At 44.3% G+C, this 23,814-nt stretch overlaps 1 protein-coding gene across 4 annotated transcripts in view; it reads right to left on the bottom strand.

Annotated features, from left to right (window-relative positions):
- The window catches only part of LOC123745666 (afadin), a 356,634-nt gene extending 336,177 nt beyond the window's left edge, over positions 1–20,457 (bottom strand). For 3 of the 4 annotated variants that reach the window (XM_069312042.1, XM_069312045.1, XM_069312043.1), the window contains exons 1-2: positions 20,230–20,456; positions 14,328–14,441 (exon numbers count right to left, since the gene is read on the bottom strand). In XM_069312042.1, coding sequence (XP_069168143.1) covers positions 14,328–14,441 — 114 coding nt within the window. In that variant the 5' untranslated portion in view covers positions 20,230–20,456. Of the gene's footprint in view, positions 1–14,327; positions 14,442–20,229 lie in introns of all 4 variants that reach the window. The other variant, XM_069312044.1, reaches the window with a different exon arrangement.
- Positions 20,458–23,814: the final 3,357 nt, after the last annotated feature.

Raw genomic sequence — 23,814 nt, 5'->3', positions numbered from 1 at the left:
GATGTGTGTCTATGTATGTATTAACACGATGTACTGAACGGGATGAGAATAGCTTGAGCTACCTCATCCCTTTGTGTGGATTTGACCTCAATAAACTTATTTCAATTTCTTTCAGATAATAGGTATATTAAATTAAGCTTGCTACTGATAGAGGAAGTTTTTGAGCATAATTGTGTGTTTAGATTCACTTGAGGTTACCCGAGAGCCAAGGTAATCTGCCTTCTCTGGATCCAAGTCTCAGAAAGAAATGGCAGTTTGTACACTTCAGTTAATCAAGTTCTTGGCTGAAGTCAAGAACTAACATACTAATGTGCCTGTATGCTACTAGTGAGTGTCCCGACTGGTATAAGCAAAGTCTTACACCAGTCGACCGTGCCCTTACACAACACCAGTTACAGACGGTTGTCGAGGAACTATAAAATCTAGTCCTCTAGTCCTTAACTATTCTTCGCGGCGGGGATCGTATTCCAGGGACCTGCCCGAAACGCTACGCGTACTAGTGGCTGTACAAGAATGTAACAACTCTTGTATATATCTCAAAAAAAAAAAAAAAAAAAAAAGAGACAGGTCCTTGTCAAGAAGAGATACGGTTATGTTGTTGAGGTAATTAAACATTGGGTGAACCGTCATACTATAACTGATGACGTGAACACTACACAACTGTGCCAACCATGTACACCTCTTTTTCAACGGCCCACAAGTAGGGGAAAACAGACAGGAAAGTCATAATTGACAATGCAATTTAATTTCTTTCTTTATTATGCACCCCATACCCATCCCGTGGGCGGTGGTGTAAAGGATTACAGAGGCACATAATGGGTTCAGGAACTTAACCCTCTAGTTCGTTTAGCTAAGCAAATAATTTTTGACAGATGATCCCTACCAACACTAAACATACAGCTTACCATCCCCGGAAACAAATAGTTTCCGCTGATGGTAAGCTGTATGGATAATTTCGGGGCTTAGTGTCCCTTCGGCCCGGTCCTTGACCAGGCCTCCTTTTCGTTACACCCCCCCTTCCCGGACGCAGCTGCCTAACTCCCAGGTACCAATTTACTGCTAGGTGAATAAGGACATCAGGGTGAAAGAAACATTTTACCCATGCCTGGCGCTCTATCCCACAACTTTTCATCCCACAGACGTGCTTATAATCATAACGTTTAGCTAAACCTACTTAGTACTTCTGAACAATGTTTAGTGCTCACTTAATGGATTTAGGAACTGAACCCAAATGTTCTATAAGCAATTTACATCAGTAGTGTACTAGTTAACAGCTTTTGCTTCAAATTCCTTTCAAGTTACAAGGACAGTAATCTAATTATCGTAGCTAACGTCATAAAAAGCAAATGTTTGCAGGCAATTTTAGCCTCGTACATACAGTATACTCAACATCTACAAGTTAGGATATTTGTCTAGGATTTTGGTAATATGTCGTCCAGCGTAAAATATCCCCATTTCTCTTCCACTGTGCTCAACTTTCCTGCCATAACGCCCTATTTTATCCTCAAGCTCCATGGATTAATATGAAGTTAGGTTGGGTTAGGCTAGAATTAGTTGTCATTACTAAAAATGCTGGGACAGACGTTAGGATATTCGGCGGACTCTGCAAATTTGCTAAAGAAACCTGAGTTTACTCCGATACTACATAGGTGTGTCCAATTTCGTACTCGTGTCTTTAAATACAGTTTTGTATTAAATAAAATGAAGACGAGTTGTTTAGTGTTGGGAGGTAGGTGGGCAGGTCTGGCCTGGCCAGCCAGAAGGTGCTGGAGGTGGGCCGAGGGGCGGGGGGCAAAGGGGTGGGGGTATAGGGGGCAGAAGGGGGATAGGGGGGGGGGAGGGAGGGAGGGGAACCCGCTCTACCACACCAGACTGGGAGAGTTGAAGCCTGCTGCTCATGGCCTTGTTGCTCCCTCACTCACTCCATTGCACCCGCACCTGCATAATGCTCAATGCAGGTGGCAGCAGTCACAATCCTGTTGACCACAAGCATGAGTTCCTCTACCTCATGCTACACATCTCTTGGTAACACACGCCACTTTACCTTCACATATCTCAATAACACGGTCCAAGCCAATATGGGACATGTAAACAAAAGGGGTTTGGCGTGTTAAGAGAGCAAATCATGCTTACTCCAGACAATATACTGCAACTCCCACCTCTATATTGAACGCCCCTTCATGCAGGTCGGCGTTCAATCCCCGACCGTCCACAAGTGGTTGGGCACCATTCCTTCCCTCCACCGTCCCATCCCAAATTCTTATCCTGACCCCTTCCCAGTGCTATATAGTCGTAATGGCTTGGCGCTTTCTCCCTGATTGTCCCCAATAACTAGAAGCCTATGAATAACAAATACACAATGACAAATACCCTACACATGCTTATCAGACGCCCTATGACTGGAGAGACAGGACAGACGAGACTAAACTGGAGTGGAGGCTTATCTGTCAAGTAGAACAGCACTAGGCTAATGTGTCCCCCCCCCCCCCAACCACCACACACACACACACACACACCGTCCGCCCGACATCCACACACCACATTCTTGCCCCGCCACACACCATGTAATATTAAACAGTGTATTCAATGCCTCCTCCACCTGAAGACATTTTCGCTGCTCCTCCACCACGAGGCTGTCGACAACTATTGACAACCACAGCCATTATAATTTATAATTATGTTAGCTTATGTGACAATTGTTACATTTTAACATAGTGATCTCCAGTTGGAATATATTAAAGGGAATTGTAGTTTCCACAGTATTAAACAGAAGGACACAGCCACTACATGTATGTATGTATGTCATCAATAAAATGAATATGCATTTTTACTTTATTTTAATACCAAAATACACAAATTACCAAAACTTCTAGTATTTAACAAATGAATTACTTAACTCTTCCGCCTGATGATTTTACCTAAATAAAACTTGTTTTATGATGAGTTAAATGATATAAAAAGTTGTAGAAAATATAAATATATACGTTATAAGTTTAGAATTAAGAAAGACTTGGGTAAATACTGGTTCAGTAACAGGGTTGTTGATTTGTGGAACCAATTGCCGCGTAACGTGGTGGAGGTGGGGTCCCTCGATTGTTTCAAGCGCGGGTTGGACAAGTATATGAGTGGGATTGGGTGGTTATAGATAAGAGCTGCCTCGTATGGGCCAATAGGCCTTCTGCAGTTACCTTTGTTCTTATGTTCTTATACTCAGGAGAATTGTATAATTGTCAAATATCATTATAAAATATGATGAATGCTGATTTTTTGTTCTAGAACTATTTTTTTGTTCAAAACGCACCGTTATACAGTACTGAATATTACGTACATACATGCGTTCAAAAAATAATAATAATAAAGAATTGGGAGAAATTAATATTCGTTTTTACTTTAGCTGGATCAGCATATGCTAACCAAATTAACTTACTTCACAAACTAAAGTAGCTTATATACCATACCTTGCGTTGATTTCAGGGATTAACGTCCCCGCGGCCCGGTCTCTGATCAGGCACCCCCCCCCCCTCATAATATTTTTAGACAAGTCCCAAAAAAGGACAAATTAACGTCCTCTTGAGGTGTCGGAGGACAGTGCTGAGAATCAGGATTGTCCTGCCTATTCAGGTGGCACCGCCCCTGTGCCAGGTAAGTTACGGGCTCACCATAGCCCGTGCTACTTGGAACTTGTTCCGAATAGCTGAATCTTTAACGACAACTGTTCAGGTACGTTTATTGAGACAAGAAAATACACCCTCAGAGGGCAACCCGTTCTCGCACTTGCTTCTAGTCAATATTGGCTTATTTAATAAATGCATTACTTAACCTATACCGTTGATAGGTTAAGTAATAATTGTAAATAAGAAGCAATAAGATGCTTATCTTAACATACTAAGAAGGTTAGGCGAGGTCGGTGTTTTCTATGAAGCTTTTCAAGGTAAACTAAAATATTCACAATCAATTAGTATGTCACATATGCACTTACTAAATAAGCCAATATTGACTGTGGGCAAGTGCGAGAACGGGTTGCAGAGGGATAGAGTCGCTTAGGCTATTTCTACCCTCCCTGTCCTGCCTCTCTGGCCATCCTAGCAGGGAGTGGTGTTGGCGAGTTGATGTCGGCAACACCCCTTTCATGCAGGCGATGAGTCACAATAACGTGGCTGAAGTATGATGACCAGACCACACACTAGAAATTGAAGAGACGACGACGTTTCGGTCCGTCCTGGACCATTCTCACAATCGACTTGAGAATGGTCCAGGACGGACCGAAACGTCGTCGTCTCTTCAATTTCTAGTGTGTGGTCTGGTCATCACCCCTTTCATCTCCACTACCCCCTTTATGACCTGTCCACATTCCCTACCCCTCACCTCACTCGTCTTAACAAACCTCCCATACCTTCACCTGACCCATTATTATTTACGGGCTCACCATAGCCCGTGCTACATGGAAATTTTATTCAGAGTAGCTGAATCTAAAACAACAACAACAACAACCTGACTCTTCTTCCCACCAAGACCTCACTACTGGTTTCCACTTTACAAGCCACGAATGGCCTCGTTATCGTTTCTCAAGGCCTCAAGCTGGGTTTTCTCCAGAGAATGGTCATTACTACAAGATTCCACAACCACCTGGGTAAGGAATTGTATATATATATATTAACACTTAAGTGACTAAGTGTTAATAAGTTATTAAGTTAATAAGTTATTATTAAGTTAATAAGTTATTATTAAGTTAATAAGTTATTATTAAGTTAAGTGAGTTTAGACCTGCGCGAAATATCACACCTACTCTGAGGCAATTTATGACTCGTCTATTTCACTAGAACACACCATCTGTTACCTAGCAGTAAAATAGGTACCTGGGTGTTAGTCAGCTGTCACGGGCTGCTTCCTGGGGGTGGAGGCCTGGTCGAGGACCGGGCCGCGGGGACAATAAAAGCCCCGAAATTATCTCAAGATAACCATTATGCAGTATGCGGAAATTTCACCCACTCGCTTTCCCCGGCTCTTGGAGGCATCCTCCTCCAAGCTCACTATAGCACAACAGGAATTATAACTTTAGAAATTTAATTAGTTCTGTCTTCGGCTGAAGTTTATGTCAGTCATTAGGTGTGGAGCGTCAGTCATTTGGTGTAGTGTTGTGTATATGACTCACAACCTCACTATTAAACATCTCTACTAAACAACCATGTTCGTAATATTAGCATTTGGCTTCAATTCTTGCTTCCCGTCGTGAAGTGTACACACACACACACACACACACACAATAGAACACATAAAAAGAATTACGTCTGCGGCATATGCGAGGCTGGCTAACATCAGAACAGCGTTCAGGAACCTGTGTAAGGAATCATTCAGAATCTTGTACACCACATATACAAGACCAATCCTGGAGTATGCGGCCCCAGCATGGAGCCCGTACCTTGTCAAGCACAAGACGAAGCTGGAAAAAGTCCAAAGGTATACCACTAGACTAGTCCCAGAACTAAGAGGCATGAGTTACGCGGAAAGGCTGCGGGAAATGCACCTTACGACACTAGAAGACAGAAGAGTGAGGGGAGACATAATCACAACCTACAAAATCCTCAGGAGAATCGACCGGGTAAACAAGGATAAACTATTCAACACTGGTGGGACGCGAACAAGGGGACGCAGGTGGAAACTGAGTACCCACATGAGCCACAGAGATATTAGAAAGAACTTTTTCAGTGTCAGAGTAGTTAACGGATGGAATGCATTAGGAAGTGATGTGGTGGAGGCTGACTCCATACACAGTTTCAAATGTAGATATGATAGAGCCCAATAGACTCAGGAACCTGTACACCAGTTGATTGACAGTCGAGAGGCGGGACCAAAGAGCCAGAGCTCAACCCCCGCAAGCACAACTAGGTGAGGTGAGTACACACACTTGTTATACGTCCTTTATGTGTAGCCACTTTAAAGGTCCAACACGTAATGATCATTCATATATTCTACTTAACTACACGTGTATTTATGAGCTATGACGAGTAATCTTAAGTGCTAAAACCATAACACAACCCTGACCCCATCTCGGGTCACAACCAACTTAATGGTACTGGTTATCTTGAGGTTATCTTGAGATGATTTCGGGGCTTAGTGTCCCCGCGGCCCGGTCCTCGACCAGGCCTCCTTTTTGTTATACACACACACCCCCGCACCCAGGAAGCAGCCCGTAGCAGCTGCCTAACACCCAGGTACCTATTTACTGCTAGATAACAGAGGCATCAGGGTGAAAGAAACATTTTGCTCATTTGTCTCCGCCTCCACCGGGGATCGAACCCGGAACCTGAGGACTACGAATCCGAAGCGCTGTTCACCCAGCTGTCAGGCGCCCTGATAGCACTAACATCCTCGAATTATTCCACGCAATTTGCAGGCGCTTTACAATTGTACTAAGAAACAAACACGACACAATAGGAGAGTTCTAGATACTGTAACCTTGTAGACTCTTGGGTTCCTCGGGTATATATATACTGTGATATACCGCTTGCGGGGTGAGGAAAGCCACAAGCTGGTGGCTCAAATATCACCCTCAGGATGGAGGTCGAGGAGGGCCCTTAGGCTAAGCGCCCTCCGGTACAACGACCTAACGCAACGACCCATTCAGAGTTAAGCTGTTGTCAGTTTCTGTATGAGGTTATGCCACAATCAAATACGTGCGGTTTCCATCTCTTGGTGGGAAGCATTCTCTCAGTGTTGACCAGACCAGACCACACACTACAAGGTGAAGGGACGACGACGTTTCGGTCCGTCCTGGACCATTCTCAAGTCAATCGACTTGAAGGGACGTCGTCGTCCCTTCACCTTCTAGTGTGTGGTCTGGTCAACATACTTCAGCCACGTTATTGTGACTCATCGCCTGCATTCTCTCAGTGGCTGGATTTACGTTGCTTTGAGGCATCGGATGGATAATAAAGAAATGAATGAATGTGCTCATTCATTCACTTAATGTGCACTTCTTCACTCAGCACACTGTGCACACACTGTACCCCTACACTGACACGTGTATAACCTCCCTCTTACTGAAGGTAATCGCCGCCGGAGTAAACAAATGCGGTGGTTTAGGGAAACTAAAAGCACCGTAATGTTGACGCTTCCTGGGACCAATGAGTATCGGCACCTGCAGGCTAGATGGGGTCTTCTTGAGATTTTAAGAATCTGCCTCGAATCTGACGCTTCTGGTCAGGTTAAACCGCTGCATATTTTACGGAGGGGACTGGAGAATGGGTTCTCCTACACCACTGAGAAGGGAAGGGACAATGGCGACTTTTCAAAGGAGAGATCCCGGAGAGGGAGACTACGACCCTTACACACCTACGACCTTTATACCTACGACCTCTGGTGTAGGCACAAAGCACACCAAAGGGAAAGTGGGGAGACAAATAGGTGAAGTTGGCTTATTAGCGTGTTACTGGCCTGACCTTTGACCCCGTACATCAAACACAAATGAGAAAATTGGGTCACACATAATGAGTTGATGTCTTCTGATCTGTTGGGTAGTGTGCCTTACTCTGGAGATGATTTTGGGGCTTAGTGTCCCCGCGGCCCGGTCCTCGACCAGGCCTCCTCGTTGCTGGACTGGTCAATGTAGGATACATTGTTGTTACAATAGTCTTTAGGTTGGAATGAACGCGTCGTGAACGCGTCACATGACAAGATGCTAACACACCAACCTGTCATCTTTGGGATTTTTTTTTCAACAACAGGAAGTTAAGGGTCCTCTGGTTGGTTAGGTGGGCAGGAAATTCTCATAAAGTTTCAAATTTGCATGAAAAATGTTAATTCAAAGTTTCCTCTCCTAACCCTTCTGAGTAGGCCGGACGACTCAAACAGAAAACGGGACAGTACGTCACTTTTGTGAGTCTTTCTTTCATATTACGTCCACTTTTGGCCATAGTGCGCATACGAGCGAAAAGCGACGTTATTTTTAAGAGGACGGGTTGAACAGTGATCACAGCGAGAGCTGTAAACATAGCCAAAGTCTGAACTTGAATATACTGTATGTTTAGACTCGCTACTCCTCTTTATTGTTTATAAGTCAAGATCACTTACAAACGCTTATACAAATGTGATACAATTGTTACTAATATATTGGATGTGATCACATTCTTCAACATACAATATTACACACAGAGATCACACTAACGTGATGCAACATACAATATACAGTAGCCGGTGGGGAGCCGGTCGGCCGAGCGGACAGCACGCTGGACTTGTGATCCTGTGGTCCTGGGTTCGATCCCAGGCGCCGGCGAGAAACAATGGGTAGAGTTTCTTTCACCCTATGTCCCTGTTACCTAGCAGTAAAATAGGTACCTGGGTGTTAGTCAGCTGTCACGGGCTGCTTCCTGGGGGTGGAGGCCTGGTCGAGGACCGGGCCGCGGGGACACTAAAGCCCCGAAATCATCTCAAGATAACCTCAAGATAGATGCCTCTCATACAGCTCATTAAATCTCGACATTCTTTGCGTTCCTTTTATTAAGAAATGCAAGATTTCCCAATGTTGTCCGTTTATTCCTCACTCGCTGGTGGTGTTACACTACACAATGGTCACCTTCCTCCAAGGCTTTCACAAAATCTGTGTACATTGAGTCAGCGTTTTGCTTGTCTTCCGTTACCTTCAAGACAATCGCAGCGGTCCACAAGCTGGGAGAGGTTACCTTCAGGTGCTTCCGGGGCTTAGCGTCCCCGCGGCCCGGTCGTCGACCAGGCAGGTAGGAGGTAGGAGCGTCCTGCTCTAAACCCATGTTTGCCATTAGTCTTTTGACGTTGTGGTTATCTTGAGATGATTTCGGGGCTTTAGTGTCCCCGCGGCCCGGTCCTCGACCAGGCCTCCACCCCCAGGAAGCAGCCCGTGACAGCTGACTAACACCCAGGTACCTATTTTACTGCTAGGTAACAGGAGTATAGAGTGAAAGAAACTCTGCCCATTGTTTCTCGCCGGCGCCCGGGATCGAACCCGGGACCACAGGATCAGAAGTCCAACGTGCTGTCCACTCGGCCGACCGGCTCCCTGATGTGGTGTCTACATTAATTACCCCAACCACTTGGGCTGGACGGTAGAGCGACGGTCTCGCTTCATGCAGGTCGGAGTTCAATCCCCGACCGTCCAAGTGGTTGAGCACCATTCCTTGCCCCTCGTCCCATCCCAAATCCTCATCCTGACCCCTTCCAAGTACCATATATATGCGTAATGACTTGGTGCTTTCCCCCTGATAGTTCCGTTTTACATTATAATTCTTATCACTAGACATATTTCGCCGTGTATTGTTAATGTTACATTAAGGCAGTGTCTGGGATGCTCCCGGACGCAGGTTCGAATCCTCGTCACGGCCCTCGTGGATTTGTTCATTTGATGCATCACGTTAGTGTGATCTCTGTGTAATTTATTGTTAATGTTATCCGTATCTATTTTTTTACAACTGCTTTTGGAGCGGCGCTATTTCGGCTATTTCCGATTGTTAACCGGTATTAGGAACCGTCTCCCTGTGTTACCCTAATGTGGTCCTGCACCCTTGATTGATCTTTAGTAAGCTGCACCTTTGATTGATCTTTAGTAAGCTGCACCTTTGATGATCTTTAGTAAGCTGCACCCTTGATGATCTTTAAGCTGCACCCTTGATTGATCTTTAGTAAGCTGCACCCTTGATGATCTTTAGTAAGCTGCACCCTTGATTGATCTTTAGTAAGCTGCACCCTTGATTGATCTTTAGTAAGCTGCACCCTTGATGATCTTTAGTAAGCTGCACCCTTGATTGATCTTTAGTAAGCTGCACCTTTGATTGATCTTTAGTAAGCTGCACCCTTGATAGATCTTTAAGCTCTGTAACTGCGGGCCGCTCCAAGCAACAGCCTGGTGGACCAAGCTCTCAGACAAGTCATGGCCGGGTTTGGGTAGAGTAGAACAACTCCCAGAACCCCATCAAGCAGGTATCTTCTACCTATCGACTTGAGAATGGTCCAGGACGGACCGAAACATCGTCGTCCCTTCACCTTCTAGTGTGTGGTCTGGTCAACATACTTTAGCCACGTTATTGTGACTCATCGCCTGCACAGGTATCTTCTAAATTGTTTCCAGAAATTCTGTCATCACGGAGTCAGCCACATTTTCCGTTTTATGTCTCACAAGATGTCTGGAGCTGGATTTGTGAGGTATTCCAATCCTAAGCCAGACTTTAACAGGCGCTCTTATCTATTATTTGGTAACATCTAAAACGATTGTACTCAGATAAGCTATCTATTATTTCCTTGGCTTAGACTAATGAGAGTTTCCGGGAATGTTGCCAAAATATACCATTTGCATCGATGTGAAGACCAGCTATAATTAAAATTGTTAGTTCCGCGTGTTTTGTGATCTTGTGTGTGTGAAATGTTGTAGAGGAGTCAGTGGGGGAAGAGGAGGGAGGGAGGGGGAGGGAGGGAGAAGGAAGAGGGAGGGGGGGGGGAAACAGTTGGAAGGAGGGACACATTACCATGTGTTGTGACAAGTCTGTGGTCCCCTATCACGTCTTCAAGGATTAATATCTATCTGTGAACAAAGCCATCACAAGTAGCACACCGCCAGAAGAATAAATGACCGAGCAAAAGCTGCAACAATGGAGAAACTCTGGGCGTACACCCCAGCACTTCCTCTCAACACCTTCCTCACAACTTTCTTTTTTGTGAGAAGTGCTCCCACCCTCCCTACACCCTGTTGACACACTGCTGCTCCCACCCACCCTACACCCTGTTGACATCGGCAAGTGGTGGTGGTGTTGTTTAAGATTCAGCTACTGGGAACAAAAAGTTCTAAGTAGCACGGGCTATGGAGAGCCCGTAGTGGACTCACCTGGCACAGGAGCGGTACTAATGTGTGTGCAAGTGATGTTATGTTATATGCCGCTTAGATCTACCGCCCCGGGGGTAAGGAGCACGGCCACAGATCTATACACCAGTCACTGCGACACAGCCTAATAGGAAATTCTCAAAATGTGAAACTTGGAATGCAGATAATAATGCCCAGCGCTGGCATTATATAGTTAATTAACAGCCGAATCATTCCATACAAACCTTGACACAGAAACTGAAAGATACTGGGTTTAGCCTCGTAACGACGACACGTAAATTAGTATATTCAGTAGGCACCGTTGAAATTACCAGAAGTAAACAGCCAATCTAGTGTGAAATTCATGACTGATTTACAATTTCCTTTCACGTGGCCGCACTTCACAGGAGAAAAACGTCGCAGTTCAAGATAAACATTAACCTATTTTCGTAATTTGCTCTGAGGAGCACTGAATAGAGGATAAATGCGCTCAATATTATCAGTGCGCAGTAGACATCAATTTAGATATTGACCAGACCACACTAGAAGGTGAAGGGACGACGACGTTTCGGTCCGTCCTGGACCATTCTCAAGTCGATTGTCAACATACTTTAGCCACGTTATCGTGATTCATCGCCTGCATCAATTTAGATATCTTTAAGAAATGGTGAACATGCATCGTGTAGATGCCGCTATCCTCAAACAGAAAGGCAACTGCTAGCCGAGCAACCACTAGATATCATGACGAGCCGTAATAGACCAAACCGCTACTAATTGTGCCCCGTCAACCCAGTCATACAACCGCCAAGTTAAGGCGCGTCCCGACATCTGGCAACTAAATGTGAGTTGCCAGTTCATGAGAGTTCCTCCCTCATGCAGTCTCATGTACGCTCATTTACTGAATGCCTTTCTATATCGCAATGTCTATAATATTGCCTATTTTTACAACACTGTCGCCGTCATTAGAAAATGTAACTCGGGTGACTATTTATGCACATTAAGCGGCATGTGTGTAAATACATGTGTGTAATTGACATGTGACTGTGTGTAAACAAACACAAACACACACACACACACGTGGTGATGTGGCACCACTGATCAAATTAAACAGGCATTCCAGTAGTCCAGTTTCTTTGAAACAACTAGGACTGTTTTGGGTATCATTCAGGTGGAAAGACAGCAAGTTATCTTGAGAGGTTATCTTGAGATGATTTCGGGGCTCAGCGTCCCCGCGGCCCGGTCCTCGACCAGGCCTCGAGGCCCAAGTAGTCATAGCTGTGATCTACAACTTCCCAGAGAACCACAAAATATAAAACCAGAGTGTATATATAAAACCTTGTTTCCCCTTAAGGATAAATATCCTTCAAGGGTGAAACAGAGACAACAGAGACAACAGAGACAACAGATAAGATAGTAATGGGAGACTTCAATCATGACAAACTTGACTTGGAAACAATGGACCTGAACCAGAAGCATTGGCCCATGCTTTGATACAGTGCATGGAGGCAAAAGGAATCAAAGAGACACTGGAAAAATATAGAGAACACAGAACAGAGGGAAATTTTATGTATCCAAATGGACGAGAAACGAGTAAATAAATTTAGTTGTCGAGAAGTTAATGAGAATGACAAAGCAGCCAAAGCTAAGGAGCAACCTAAATTGCTCTATAGGAGAAAGATACTGGACAAACAGATGATCAGGCTACACACAAGAGGCGGCGGCCATAAAGAGAATAATAAGTACAAATAATAGAAAGGTTGCAAGTTGAAACATGATTTGCTACTAGAGCTAAGATCCCTCACAGAACAGCTGCCAGCATGGGAATGACTCGCCGAAATGGTAGTGACACCAGCAGTAGTCAAGAAACAACTATAACAACAGGATATGACAAGCTGTAGTTCATACAAGATATCGCTTTGGATATTAAAGGAAGCAACAGACGCATTATATAGTCCCTTTGACATAGTTTAAGACTCATCTCTAGAAAGCTGGGAGCTTTCAGACTGTGAGGCCAATTTACAATGGGAAGACAAGAACTGAACTACAGACCATATAAGAGGCATTCCATGTAAATTACTAGAGACTGATCCAAACAGCGTTACACAAAACAGAAATATTGTCTTTAAACCCCAATATGGATTTAGTTAAGGGTAATCCTGCTTGAGGAATTTATTAAGAGTTCTAAATAAACTAAAATAAAAAAGGAGGGATGGGCAGACTGCATATTCCTTGACTGTCAGGAAGCATGTGGAACACTCAGGCAGGAAGTTTTGTATCTTACATGCAAGAGACTCTTGTTTAAGTTACAGCAGCAGCCTGTAATATCTTGAAGAGTGTTCGAATGGGCAAAGGAGTACATCTCGGGAAGAAAGTAAAAGATTAGGGTACTGAGAGTACTCGAGATACCAGACTGGAGAGGTAACGAGCGGTGTACCACAAGGGTAGGTGTTAGCGCCCATCATTTCATTAGTGTATATTAACGACCCGACAAGAGGAAAGTGTCTTCATATCAGTGTTCGCAGATGATGCAAAACTAATGAGCCGAACCAGAAGAGCGGGGAAGCTGAATGTGATACCCTGTTAAAGGATCTTAACACGCTCTAGTGTCTGTCTGACAAACGCGGGCATGCACGCACGCACATAACCTAAATAAGCTTGTAGGGTTGCGCTTCAGCTCCTGGCTCTCGTCTTTCTAGCTACCGGTTGACGTTGGGAACGCTGGCGAGAACGGGCTGGTAGTATAGGACTAACAGATAAGTAAAACAACCACATTCAGCTTGAGATAAGATATGAAAGTGGTGGCTGCATAGTCATATAATATGAATGTCAGTTCACTACTCCCAGAGCATGGCATCCGCGTAACTTCCCCTGGCACTCAGCTGTGCCACACCCGTAGTAAACAGTGGTGCCACACCCGTAGTAAACAGTGGTGCCACACCCGTAGTAAACAGTGGTGCCACACCTGTAGCAACCTGACCATAACCACATGGAGGTGTTAATCAGCCAGCTGGCTCTTAATCAAACTACAATCATACATGTGCACTTAACTCTTATCCTAAGACTCCTCATGCGGGTAATCTACATACCTGAACGCACCATTCATGAAATATTCAGAAACATAGATAACCTACATCTAGAGACGTTTGAGCACGTTCCCTTTCACCTGATGCCTCTGCTCACCTAGCAGGAAACCAGCACCCCGGGAGTTTGGCAACAGTTGTGTGTGTTACATCCTCGGAATGGTCAGAACTTAGCCTAGAAGATTAAGTAGTGTAGTACCATAGTTTGACCTCGAGTCGATGTAGCTTGACCTCGAGTCGACGTAGTTTGACCTCGAGTCGACGAAGTTTGACCTCGAATCGACGCAGCTTGACCTCGAATCGACGCAGCTTAACCTTGAGTCGACGCAGCTTGACCTTGAGTCGACGTAGTATTCAACACCAACTCACGGCATACTTAAGACTACTAAACACGACGCACATCCAAGTTCATGAACGGTACTCACCTCGTTTGGTTCAGAGATTTCGAACAAGTCGAGTCTGTTGGCGTTCCACTGTTGTATAATATGACGCAAGTTCTCCCTCTCCTGGACACGCCTTGCTCCTGCGTCATCACCCATCTGCAATGTACAAAACGCCCCCGTAGTTGTAACACCATCATATACACACACAAACTTACTGAAGCAACAGCCTCGCTTCAATAATGTTGATAATACAATAATTGCATTTCAGGTGAATAAAATCATTACAAGTTCACAGCTAAGTAACTTTACATACATAACTTTACAACACATTTTAGTGCTGAAAGAAAGGTGGAGAGTGGGAAGAAAGTAGTCTAGTACCTTAGCAGTAGTACTTTTAAGTAACACTACAGCTCAACCTCCCATCAAAGAACAAAAGTGAACAATTTTCAAGGGGAAATTTGATAAATTATTGCAGGGAGTGTGGGGTCAACAGTTGCAATGAATCTGGGCTTGCGGGCGGCTGCAAGCAATCAACCTTACCCATCACGTTTATCAGATAATTCTAATCCCCAGCCGGGGGTTAGAGAGAACAACTATCGAAACCAATGACGGGTAAACCACAGGAGCTACTTATACCTTATACATAGGCTACCTATACCTAGGTATTGGTGAAAATATACCGTAGTACTTCACCACGTTACTGTGACTCCTCGTCTGCATAGGTAGGAGGGTCAAATGGGTAGAAGCAGGAGGTAGATCGTTGGAAGAGCATGGGAGGGAGGGAGGGAGGGAGGGAGGGAGGGAGGGAGGGAGGTAGGGCGTGGGAGGGAGAGAAAAGGATGAAGGAACGCGAGGATGGAAAGGGGAAGTGGTTAGGAGGAACAGGTAGAGAGAGAGGCTAGGGATAAGGGCACCTCGGCTGAGCGCACAAGCAAGGAGCGGAAGCATACTTCATTTAAACCCCCCCGTGCTAATGCAGGAAGGGACCTGCGTGTAAATAGGAAGCGACCAAACTGTCTGATGGAGGACAAAGTGATGGACACCAGACAATTTTCGTGTAGGACTAACGGTAATTAATAGCAAACCCAATGTAAAAGTTATTCAAATTAAGAGGCAAATTCCGACATAGGCTTACTCTAAACGCAAGAAATGAAACTGTAATTACTGCAGTCACGTGACACGAAATTGACACCAAATAAAATATATACATTTTCATTTATTTTATATACATTTTCATTTAATCATAGACGTTGATGTACTCAATAGCCTTAACACGATCTTACAGTACTATAATTAGGCCGACATCAGTCAGTTTACAAGTTTGGCTAAGTATCAAGTAAGGTTAAGTTAGGTCAGGATTATTATTGTATATATTATACATTGGGCCTAGGGATTATATATAGTTTTAGTTGGCCAAAAAAATAAGTTTAAAATCCTTGGAAAGAAATCTTATCAATTCGGGTTAGACTCGATGGGTATGTATATGTGTATATGTGTATATGTGTGTGTGTGTATATATATATATATATATATATATATATATATATATATATATATATATATATATATATATATATATATATATATAATCCCATAGCCTGTTAACCAGACCATCAAAGAGGTGGTCTGGTCTGGTCAGACCGGGCCGCGGGGACGTTGATCCCCGAAATGAACGCACGGTAACTGTAAATAACCAGGCTTAGGTCTACTCTAAATATGAAGAGAAAAAATGTGAAACGTTCACATTGTGTATAATTGAGGGGTAGAGGTCTTGGTGAAGTCGGGGAGCTGGGTTCTGGGTTATCAAGATTATGACAGGTCCTCGACCAGTGAGGCTACCCAGCCCACCAGTGCCCATGCCCATTCATACCCTGCCCCCCCATACCCATACACCGCCCACACCCATACTGCCACCACTCTTTGTCAAGGAGAGTTCACAGGGGTAATGCTAGAAGCATCAATCAGATGAGGCCAATTTGGTCACAACAGAACAACCTGGGACTATATGAGCTACAAGATAAAATTGGGCTGTAAAAATTAAGATGCATACTTCCAGTTGCGGAAAAAGTCTTTGATCAGAAAACTTCGATGCAATTGGCTAATGTTTTCTTATTGAAGGTATCAAGATCTCGCAATGAACTTCATTCTTCTGAACTATAGTCTAACAACCTTGGCCAAGTGTATTCCAGAGTGTTGTCCCAACCACTTGGGCTGGGCGGTAGAGCGATGGTCTCGCTTCATGCAGGTCGGCGTTCAATTCCCGATCGTCCAAGTGGTTGGGCACCATTCCTTTCCCGCCGTCCCATCCCAAATCCTTATCCTGACCCCTTCCCAGTGTTTTACTTCCCTCATTGTTGAGTGGCCCGATCTATGCTCTCCTCCCAGAGTTCTACGCGCCAATCCCAGCATGGGGCCAAACTTGTCTTATGATAACTTGATTTAAAGGGCTGTTGCGTGGAGCGACCTGCATGCTCACATATCTATTACAATGTAACTAGTCCGGCACTTCCTGCTAGAATGTTAATTTTTTTGAGCACCTTCACTTTAGAGGAACCAGTCGAATAAAACCACACGAACGCTACAATGTAAACCGCTCCAACTGAACATACAACGAAGGTTTTTTTAGCAAGAGGAAAAGGAGAAGAACGGCTAAAAATGTCAAGATTATCACAAACTTTCTCCAATGCTAGAGAGGCCACAAACAGTGCCCGCTACCAGAACACCAATTCCAAGTGTTAATGAGAGCACTTACACAAATACAGTAACATCCTTTGTATTTGTCAACATTCTGGGTGTAAAATGACGTATACCAAAGTCCACTTTATAGCTGGCCTCATAAATGAGACAAAGGCTGTGCTTGCATCCCTCACAAACTCGCACAAAGGAGTGTGAAATATGGATACCGGAGTAAAATCTTTAAAAGATGTGACAGGAAACACAGGCTACAGGGTGGGGTCAGTCTCTATATTAGTCACTCATCTGCATTCAGCTGCTAAACACCACAAATGATATGCTGGAAGTGCTCGGTTGTGAAGTTCATTGTTCTTCATAAAACTGGAGATTTGATTCCTATTTTAATTATGTTGGATGTTAGTGTGACCGTTCTATAGTATTTAGCCAAGGCTCTACTACATATGTGGGCCTGCGGGCCGCTGCAAGCAACAGCCTGGTGGACCAAACTGTCACAAGTCAAGTGTGGCCTCGGGCCGGGCTTGGGAAGTAGAACAACTCCCAGAACCCCATCAACTAAGTATCCCTGTGAAGTGTAATCATATCTACTGATTTAAGTGTTTCTGATAAATACCATAGGGAAGGGGGGTAGGGTGCCCTTTCAGCCCGTCTTCTCCAGCATCTCTCGAGCAAACATTAGAAATATTGCCGGAACAAAGGTGAATGTCTTAGAAAAGCAGATAGGGTCTTCCAAGAAGTGCCAGACCAACCGGGTCGAAGTGGATATGTGGGCCTGCGGGCCCCTCCAATCAACACCCTGATGGACCAAGTTATAAGTCGAGCCTGGCCCCTGGCCGGACTCGGGAAGTAGAACTCCAGAAACCCTCTCCAAAATAACGCCATTGAAGAGTAGGGGTGTACTAAGTAAACAAAGGCGTAGGTTACTAGATAACTCTTAAGAGCTAAACATAAAGGGCCCCAAGCTCTTTAACACTGCGCATAATGGAATATACTGGAAGGATAGGTTTCATACAGTAACAATACAATATACTGAAGTAAGAGATACGGTAAGAAGTGCAGAATAAATCCAATGAAAAGTTGGAGGTGCCATAAGCACAATTAGAGAACAAGGTAAACTTGAGACCACCACAATGGTGGTGGTGCGTAGGCTACCGCGGACTGCGAGCAACAAACAGTTTGGCTGATCAGGTCAACCACAAGGCTTGGTAGTGTGCAGACCCCTATACTTCTCAGGAACAATCACTACCTCGTCCTGCCTTCGTAGGCCTTAGAGTAATGATAGCGAAATTTTAACTGGGTATGTGAGTGTACTTTAGTAAGAAAAAAATCATAAGTATTTGTTGATAATAGTTATATATAGCCAAGCAGGTAATCTGGCCAGGTTCGCAGATGGCCCCACTGGTTCTCCAAGCACCACATTCCCAGGCATCTAAGGTGATAGGTAGGCACTTGAGGCTCAGTACACCGCTGCCAATAATGACACTCTGGCCCACATCTGGCCCAGCCTGGAGATAATACTACTTTACCTACATTCCTCCCTCACCTGAGGGTTGTGTACGGCTCCCCCGCCCTTCTCCCGGAGGCCCGGTCCCTCACCACGCCTCCAAAGGTCAATAACACTATATTGTACTATACATCATAGCGGTTCGCGAACAGCCACCTTATCAGTGCGTGGGTCCATCGGTTAGGTGTGTGTAGTGTGTAGTGTGTGTAGTGTTGGGTGGGTGGGCGTGTGTGTGTAGTGTTGGGTGGGTGGGCGTGTGTGTGTAGTGTTGGGTGGGTGGGCGTGTGTGTGTAGTGTTGGGTGGGTGGGCGTGTGTGTGTAGTGTTGGGTGGGTGGGCGTGTGTGTGTAGTGTTGGGTGGGTGGGCGTGTGTGTGTAGTGTTGGGTGGGTGGGCGTGAGTGTGTAGTGTTGGGTGGGTGGGCGTGTGTGTGTAGTGTTGGGTGGGTGGGCGTGTGTGTGTAGTGTTGGGTGGGTGGGCGTGTGTGTGTAGTGTTGGGTGGGTGGGCGTGTGTGTGTAGTGTTGGGTGGGTGGGCGTGTGTGTGTAGTGTTGGGTGGGTGGGCGTGTGTGTGTAGTGTTGGGTGGATGGGCGTGTGTGTGTAGTGTTGGGTGGGTGGGCGTGTGTGTGTAGTGTTGGGTGGGTGGGCATGTGTGTGTGTGTGTGTGTGCGTAGTGTTGGGTGGGTGGGCGTGTGTGTGTGTGTGTGTGTGTGTGTGTGTGTGTGTGTGTGTGTGTGTGTGTGTGTGTGTGTGTGTGTGTGTGTGTGTGTGTGTGTGTGTAGTGTTGGGTGGGTGGGCGTGTGTGTGTGTGTAGTGTTGGGTGGGTGGGCGTGTGTGTGTGTGTGTGTGTGTGTAGTGTTGGGTGGGTGGGCGTGTGTGTGTGTGTGTGTGTAGTGTTGGGTGGGTGGGCGTGTGTGTGTGTGTGTGTGTAGTGTTGGGTGGGTGGGCGTGTGTGTGTGTGTGTGTGTGTAGTGTTGGGTGGGTGGGCGTGTGTGTGTGTGTGTGTGTAGGGTGGGTGGGCGTGTGTGTGTGTGTAGTGTTGGGTGGGCGTGTGTGTGTGTGTGTAGTGTTGGGTGGGTGGGCGTGTGTGTGTGTGTAGTGTTGGGTGGGTGGGCGTGTGTGTGTGTGTGGGCATGTAGTGTAAGTGTGGGCGTGTAGTGAGTGTGGGCGTGTAGTGTGTGTATGTGGCGTGTAGTGAGTGTGGGCGTGTAGTGTGTGTATGTGGGCGTGTAGTGTGTGTATGTGGGCGTGTAGTGTGTGTATGTGGGCGTGTAGTGTGTGTATGTGGGCGTGTAGTGTGTGTATGTGGGCGTGTAGTGTGTGTATGTGGGCGTGTAGTGTGTGTATGTGGGCGTGTAGTGTGTGTATGTGGGCGTGTAGTGTGTGTATGTGGGCGTGTAGTGTGTGTATGTGGGCGTGTAGTGAGTGTGGGCGTGTAGTGAGTGTGGGCGTGTAGTGAGTGTGGGCGTGTAGTGAGTGTGGGCGTGCGTGTAGCATGAGTGAGTGAGTGTGAGAGTGAGTGAGAGTGGGGCGGGAGGCCGCCTACCTGTCCACCAACGTGCCCTCGGGCGACTCCAACACTCCTCCTCCTCCCTTTACAACACCACTTTTTAAACGTTTACCACCCCACCCACCCCTCCCCCCACACCCCACCAACCCCCTCCCCCCACCTTCAACACCTAAAGCCAACCACAACAGTTCAACACCACCATTTGACCGTCTTAAATGACTATTGACAGGTGACTACTTACTTTGCGCGAGGACAGGTAACAACGCCGTGCTTGTCACAGGTAATTCACTCAAAAAACTTGTACAATTCCCCTTAGAAATGACCGGTATGGCATATCTACGTCATCGTAGCATTCATTTACACATTTGTACACAAATCACAAGGATCACAACACTACTACGCCGTGTGACTACAGATATTCACAACTTGAGGGACCGACAACCCTCACCTCACCAAGGAAAGTTTACAACTGGTCACTCTAGCCTCCGGTGCGCATGCGCTGAAACTTTGAGCATCCAGAGTTAGATATGGATAATATTTTGAACTTGTAATGGGCTTAATAAGCACTTTCTTTTTACATTTCCTTTTGAGGAATTTTATTGTTATTCTTACTGCATATAAAAATTTAAAAGAATACATCTTAATATTCAAATTTCTTCCATAATCAATGGGATTGTAACACACATACGATTACTGGGCCCTCTCTCGGCAGGAGTCGTAACTATAGCAGGAGGCGGGAAACTGATGAGTAGTTATATATAGTCGTTTGCCTAGAATATTTTACTATTCTCTGAACACAAATATTATGCTGCACTCATAGAACATACTAAGCTTCAAAATCATTACAGTAAGGTGAAACGGGAATAAATAATGAAAAACATTATTTCTCTTAGGTAGTTTCTCACCGTCAATATTATGTATAATAATGCATAATATTATATATAATATACCTTTACCACTATCACTTACCAATATACCTTATATAATATACCTTACCACTATCTTTAACTTCCTCAACTATGTTGGAATAAAATGATAGCAAATTTGTTAAACATGAACGGCCGTTAGTAAAACCATGTTGTGAATCATTTATTAATCTATGTTTTTCAATATGATGACCAATGGTATTTACAATTATCGATTCAAGCAACTTTTCCCATGTGCCGTGATGCAATGATGCAGCAGTACTGGGCCGGTGTAGTGTGTAATTACATAAAAAAATGTTGCTTTGGCCCTTGCATTGTGTAAGTGGCATGATGAAACATGAGACAGATGAACAAATAATAAACTTTACCATAATAATTAGTATAACAGAAAACAGTTCCTGCAAACACTTGGCTATTATAACAGAACAAACAAAACAAGCAAATGAAATCATTAATATGAATACAATATCAAGTAATAAATAATAATAAATAAATAAATGTTTATTCAGGTAAGGTACATACATACAAGAGATTTTACAAAAATTTAGATTTATAGATAGAGCTAGCACATACAATGCCTAAAGCCACTATTACGCAAAGCGTTTCGGGCAGTAAGTATGTTTATTGAGACAAGAAAGAACTACATCTCAAGGGATAGAGTAGCTTAGGCTATCTCTACCCCTCTAATACAATATTATTTTGCTCGAAACGCTATGCATACTAGTGGCTTTAGGTATTGTATGTACTAGCTCTATCTATACACCAATCAGAATGTTTGTAACTCTGCACCAATGTATGTACTTTTCCTAAATAAAATATTATTATTGTTATTATACTAGTGAACTGAAGACATCTACCATACCACTACGGCATCAGACACACAACGTAGGCTGGTAGCAGATGGCGAGTGAAAGAAGCACTGATGACCCCCAAGAGCATCAGAGAACAAAAAGTTCCAAGTAGCACGGCCTATGGTGAGCCCTTAGTGGACTTACCTGGCACAGAAGCGGGGGCCCTATTTATACCCACTGCTGGTGATGACATCATGTCTTGTGTCAACGAGGGCAGTAACAAACAGCTGGCGGTAACTGCTAGTTTGCAGCCGCACAACAGCTGGGTAGAGGCTGTGTAACTGCTAGTTAGAGGCAATTATTATTATACACTATACACTTATTATTATACACTACTACTACTTGGTAGTAGTGGCTAACTAATATGTTGTTTAAGATTCGCTACCCGGAACAAAGTTCCAAGTAGCACGGGCTATGGTGAGCCCGTAGTTTGCAGAGGCACCCTGCCTGCCGGCAAGCTGTACCCGGCATTGTGTGGTACAGAGTGGTGGCGCGTGTAGCAGGTGGAGTATCTGTTGTAGGTTGTTATAGATTCAGCTACTAGGAACAAGTTCCAAGAAGCACGGGCTATGGTGAGCCCGTAACTTACCTGGCACAGGAGCGGGGCAAGAAGCACGGGCTATGGCGAGCCTGCTGTTGTAGGACTGGTCTTGGGTGACATAGAGGTGAACTTCCAGTATGATGACATGAGAGGTAAGTGGAAGAGGCAGCTCCACTATGTAGGGGATTTACGTAACAACCCACAATAGATGTTAAGCTAATTGTCTGATAGTTTGACGCAAGTGATCAATCTCCTTTCTTAAATAAATAAATAAATAAATGTTTATTTAGGTAAGGTACATACATAAAGAGATTTTACAAAGTTTGTTGGGTTAATAGATAGAGCTATAGTACATACAGTGCCTAAAGCCACTATTACGCAAAGCGTTTCGGGCAGAGTTTCGGGTTTCTTGAAAATTGGTACCACATTAGCAACCTTTCACGACTTTGGCAATTTGCCTTACTAATGATTTATTAAATATGGTAGACAGTGGTTCGCAAAGGTCCTCTTTGCATTCTTTAAGCTACCCTGGCAAACACTTTGTCGGGCACTGGGGATTTGTTTGGCTTGAGTTTCACTATTTGTTTAATAGCAGCCTCCCTGGGTTATTAAATTTTTTTATTTTTTGTTTTAAATTTTGAAAAGCTGAAAAATTACAACAAAATAGAGTAACAAAAGGAATGTCATAATATTCCTAGTATGTATTTTGCATGTTGTATTTTTTCGATAAAAGCCTAACGTGTATAAATATGCTCTGGCTTCCTGTTCCCCGGACACAATGAATTATATAATTACAATTTATTTGAATTATAATTTACCTACGTAGAATTATCTGTTAGATTAAGGACCTGCCCGAAACGCTGCGCGTACTAGTGGCTTTACAAGATTGTAAATACTATGCTATGTATTCTCACAAACCCAATGTACCTTTTTGTATATAAGTAAATAAATAAATAATAAATATAGGACTCAATAGTTTTAAGCGTTGTTGCTTTCGGGAGTGCTGGGATTTCCTTACTTTTTTTGCTGATATATTTTGCTGAAATATAAGTGTTTTACCGTGTATGACACTTATATTTCAGTATCCAGATATAATGGAATATCACTGACTAGTACAGTGCATACAAAAGGAATATTCAGTTTAATGAGATTGACAACACTTCTCCTCAACAAGCTTGCATATAGATTGCTCGCTGGTGCGTTGAAGGATTCCATGACTATTTCTCTGTCCCTATTATCCTCCATTCCATTCGCTCTTAGGGTAGCTGATATATATATATATATATATTTTTTTTTTTTATGTCATACCTGTGCACTACTGAAATGATAAGTATATAGCTGGCCGCCATCTGTTGTGCAAAAAGTAAAATCTAGCCTTTAATCATTTGTTCAAACCCTGACATGAGTTGGAGATCCTCCAAAAATATGGAAACGATAATTGGTTGCTAGGTATTCAGGCACTGTACCCATGTCCGAGATACAGTGCTAACTGGAAATCACCCACTGAT

Source organism: Procambarus clarkii, chromosome 71 (genome assembly GCF_040958095.1).
Source record: "Procambarus clarkii isolate CNS0578487 chromosome 71, FALCON_Pclarkii_2.0, whole genome shotgun sequence".
NCBI classification, from domain to species: domain Eukaryota; kingdom Metazoa; phylum Arthropoda; class Malacostraca; order Decapoda; family Cambaridae; genus Procambarus; species Procambarus clarkii.
The sequence above is the reverse complement of the archived record's forward strand: the minus strand, read 5'-3'. Positions and strand labels throughout refer to the sequence as shown.